General features: G+C 45.2%; 1 protein-coding gene across 1 annotated transcript in view; it reads left to right on the top strand.

Moving 5' to 3' along the window:
* BTBD11 (BTB (POZ) domain containing 11) overlaps positions 1–4,126 on the top strand; it is an 87,876-nt gene that overhangs the window by 56,751 nt on the left and 26,999 nt on the right. The window contains exons 7-9 of the mRNA XM_009697459.1: positions 973–1,074; positions 2,192–2,285; positions 2,395–2,530. Coding sequence (XP_009695761.1) covers positions 973–1,074; positions 2,192–2,285; positions 2,395–2,530 — 332 coding nt within the window. The remainder of the gene's footprint in view (positions 1–972; positions 1,075–2,191; positions 2,286–2,394; positions 2,531–4,126) is intronic.

Raw genomic sequence — 4,126 nt, 5'->3', positions numbered from 1 at the left:
AAAGCATAGCTGGCTGATGAGACAGAGAGATGATGCATCTTTTACTCTGATTTTAGTCCTCCTCTGAAGATCAATAATAAGATTTTGAATTTTAGTGTCACACTCCGTCTGAGTGTGCAGTCTCCGATTGCAAATGTTCATTAGATTTTAGCATCTCTGTGAACCTCATCAATATTAATACCCCCATCTTTAAGACAGCAAAACTGAAGCAAAGAGTGGTTATTCATCTTCCCCAGTGTCTACGTTAGAGACACCAGGCACTAAGGCATAGAAAATGTAAGCAGCAATGTGAAAAATACCATTTTGTTTTCTAAGGATATATTTTACATCTCTTTTAACTGTCACCACCCTGCTCTTTTAACTCAACTCAGACAGGAGAAGGCAGTAAAAAGGAGTTTTCTTAAAACATTTCTAAAGTGCCAGTCTGCCTCATCACTTCTCAGCTGTCTTTCTCCCTCCGGTGGGAGAGGAGGAGCCTGGAAGCACACCTGTGAACTCAGGGCTTGTGAAGTGTCTTTCATGACGACAGTCACAAAAGTCATACTGCTTTATGTGGAAGGAATTTCTTTGGGCCTGGAGCAATCCCAAGACCCGGGTCTGGAGAAGTCAGTGGGAGCGGTCCTTAGCTCTAAGGGTCCTGATCCGTCCCTCCTTCCCCAGTGTGTGCTGCTGTAACCAGCTGTGGATGTTTTGACCTTGTGCAAAAGTATCTGGTGGCCAGTGGTTTAGATGGAGCTACAGTAGTTGGTAAAAAGACTTCATTTGGTATGAACTCTATTCAAGCTGTCAAATCAGCATGAACAGTTTCAATATTGAAAAAATTTTTGAAGGAAAAAAAATGAAGCCAGTCATTTTGTAAAGCACCTTTCCCAGGTTTTCTATTTCACTTATTCCCTCACATGCCTGGCTTTCAGGCAGGTTGAATTTTATTACGTATAGCTCTTTAAAAAAATAACTTTAATTTGTTTGTAGGTTGTCAGTACTGCTCATAAATACCCATCCGTCCACCCTGAGACCCGCCATTGGACAGCTCTGACATTTGCTGTGTTGCATGGACATATTCCTGTAGTTCAGGTATTATTGTATTTCCCTACCTGCATCTCATTCTTTTGTTTCTCCTCTTCAGTTCTAATTGCATCCATCTCAAACCAGTTTCCTCTTGTCATACTCATATTGGTTACTTCTGCTTCTTCTGGAGTGTACTGATATATAATAGACCTATTATATAGCGAATACGGTGTTCAAACCTTAACCAATATGAGGTTTAAATAGGACAATTTTAAAGCAAAGTTGCACCAAAGAAAGTCTGACAACTCCTTGTGCTCCTTCCTGACCACTTGTTTTATATGTTTGTTTATTCATTCATTACACTTTCTTACACTGTAATATTCTAGCAAACACAAAACCACTGCCTTGGTGGGGGAGAGGTGGACAACAGCCCTTGGGCTGCTCCAAAGGGCCAAAATCACTCACTCTCCTTACCCCATCGAGGCGTCGCGTGGGATGTGCTGGTTCTGTGCTTTGGCATCGCAAAAGTTGAGCAGGTTTATTCTTCAAAACAGGTGTGTCTATGGCACACTTAATGAAGCGCCAAAACTGTGAAGGCCTCAAGACAGAAATGGCCAAGACGGGGCTGGAGCACAGGTTCCATCCTGCTCTCCTTGGCCACTTTTGTTTTCAGCGTTGTTGTTATTTACGTGGAAGTGTCCCCGATGGAGATCACAGCTTTTGGACTCATTGCTGCAATTGGTTCTTAAGAATTGCCTTTCTTTTGGCCATGTCTTTATATAAAAGATGGAGGCAATTGAAATCTGATCCATTTTAGGATGGTACTGGGCTTCTAGAAGACCATGAAGGAAGGATGCTTGTCGGGCTAATTTTCAGTACTTCCATCTTCAGTGCATTACTTCGTAACGCTGACCTTATCCCATTTCTCATTCAGAAACACTGGGTTACACTTTTTTGGCTCTGAGGTTGGACACTAGTGCTCCTGGTGTCTGGCAGGATAAAATGAGCAAAAAAAGATATCAAATTGCCTCTGTGAAACAATGGGCAGAATTTGCATGTCACTTGTCTCCATCGTATCTGGTGTGCAGATAACAAGAAGCATTAGACTCTCATTTGTCACTGTTCATGAACTCTGAAGACTGTGATACCCCCAGTTGCTCTAAATGGTGAATTTTCTTTCTAGCTGTTGCTGGATGCTGGAGCAAAGGTAGAAGGTTCCTTGGAGCATGGAGAGGAAAATTACTCTGAAACTCCTTTACAGTTGGCAGCAGCTGCTGGTAAGGACTTTCTCCTCCCACTGTAATAAATTCTTCAGTCGGGATCTGTGGTTTAGGTGAGCAAATACTGAATTTTAAAAGAAGTAAAAATGTATCTCTCGACTTGTAGGGAATTTTGAACTGGTCAGTTTGCTGTTGGAGCGAGGAGCTGACCCCATGATAGGAACAATGTACAGGAACGGCATTTCCATGACTCCACAAGGTGACATGAACTCTTTCAGTCAGGCTGCTGCACATGGACACAGGTAGAGTGGGAACAAGTCTAGTGGCATCCTTCAAGTGCTTATTTTTTGCCTGGGCATCCAATTTGAGCAGATGGGTGAAAGTTCTGCATGAACAATGGAACATGCCACCAACTGAGCAGAGATGTAAGCCTTTTGCTAGCATGTGAATTTAACCAGTTGGTGGTACAAGCTGCTTTTTGATATCTGATTTTAAAAAAAAAAAAGGAAGAGGACTCCTCATGGTGTGTTGCAATGCAATGGTTGTTAAATGGCAGCTGATGTGACGGCAGAAAGGAATGCCAAAGACATTCCTTCTGAATTTCTTGACATATTTCTCAGGTTTGAGCAAATTGTGTCTGTACGGCTGCAGCCTTAATTTTTGTTGAATAGAGTTTCTGCATCTGTGTTTACTGTACAGTCCTGTGTGTCTTAATGTGGTATGTATGCTGCAAGTTAAAAAAAAAGTAATGAAATGAGCACCTGGCATGCATGATCTTGCAACGCTGAGGAGTTGTCTGCAGTGTAATGGATTAGTATTATGATTTCACATTCCTACTTTTCTGATTGTAGCCATCCAGAGGAACATAGATACAGGTTAGAGACAGTACCTACCGTCTGTTTGCTTAGAGACGAGCTGCAGTCTAACAACATGCTAACGGCATGTCAGGGCGGGTTCGCGCAACGCTGCCCATCTGGAGCTTGCGAGGGATCCCTGGGACAGAGAGGACAGTTTAGTTATTGAAGTCTCACGTTCAGCCAACGTGAGTGGGAGCCACGTGCCCAAGAAGGACCTGGGGCTCTCCTCGGCTTGGCTGCTGGCTCTGCATGTTGCAGGCCCTGGCTCTTACATTCCTACCTGTACACTGCTCACGCACACTCCCTCCTCCTTCCCTCTCTGCTGTGAATTTTGTTTGGGACATGCCATGCCCCGCTGCCGCCCCACGCCAGGGTCTGAGCAGGTGCAGGGAGGATGTTGGGAGTATGAGGGAGGTGGGGTGGGGGCCAGCCTGGTTTCTCACAGCTACAAAACCAAGAGCAACTGTTGAGATTGGTGAAGTTACACTGCTACAAACCTGAGGGCACCAAGTCTCTGAATTTGGGCTTTGCTATTTGATGGCCCAGCCAGATCAGTGGCTTTGCAGAGTAGTCCAAGATGTGCTCGAACCTGCCCTGACTGTCCTTGTTGAATGTATAGCTGCTCCAGCTTTCCCAGACTGCTTTGAGTGTTAATCGAGTAGTGGTGCTTTCGGTAGCTCCAGGCAGCTCCCTTCTCAAGTGACCTCCATGGTGAAAGTCCTGAGAGCTTGTCCAGAGGCACCTCAGCCTTCCCTGATTGTGGGAAGAAGTCTTAAGTCACGTTTAGCTCATGGGGCTCTGTTCCAACGAGATGCCGCCGCTCGTGCGACATCTGTACAGTTCCTGTCACAACAGCAGCATCTTGCAGACATGGCCCAGGCAGTGCAGGTGGGCAAGCAGGAGTGGTGCGTGCCTCGGGACTGCTCTCAGCCAGTCCTGCCATTAATTGAAGTAATTTCCTGGATAGGTGTTCTAACTTGCCACATCGTGGCAAGTGTCCTGGTCACAAAGCAAGCCAAGCCACTGACTCTGCTCTCCCGC

The sequence above is a fragment of the Cariama cristata genome, unplaced genomic scaffold (assembly GCF_000690535.1).
Source record: "Cariama cristata isolate BGI_N322 unplaced genomic scaffold, ASM69053v1 scaffold16833, whole genome shotgun sequence".
Lineage (NCBI taxonomy): Eukaryota > Metazoa > Chordata > Aves > Cariamiformes > Cariamidae > Cariama > Cariama cristata.
Note: the sequence above shows the minus strand (reverse complement) of the source record. Positions and strands in the feature narration are given on the sequence as shown.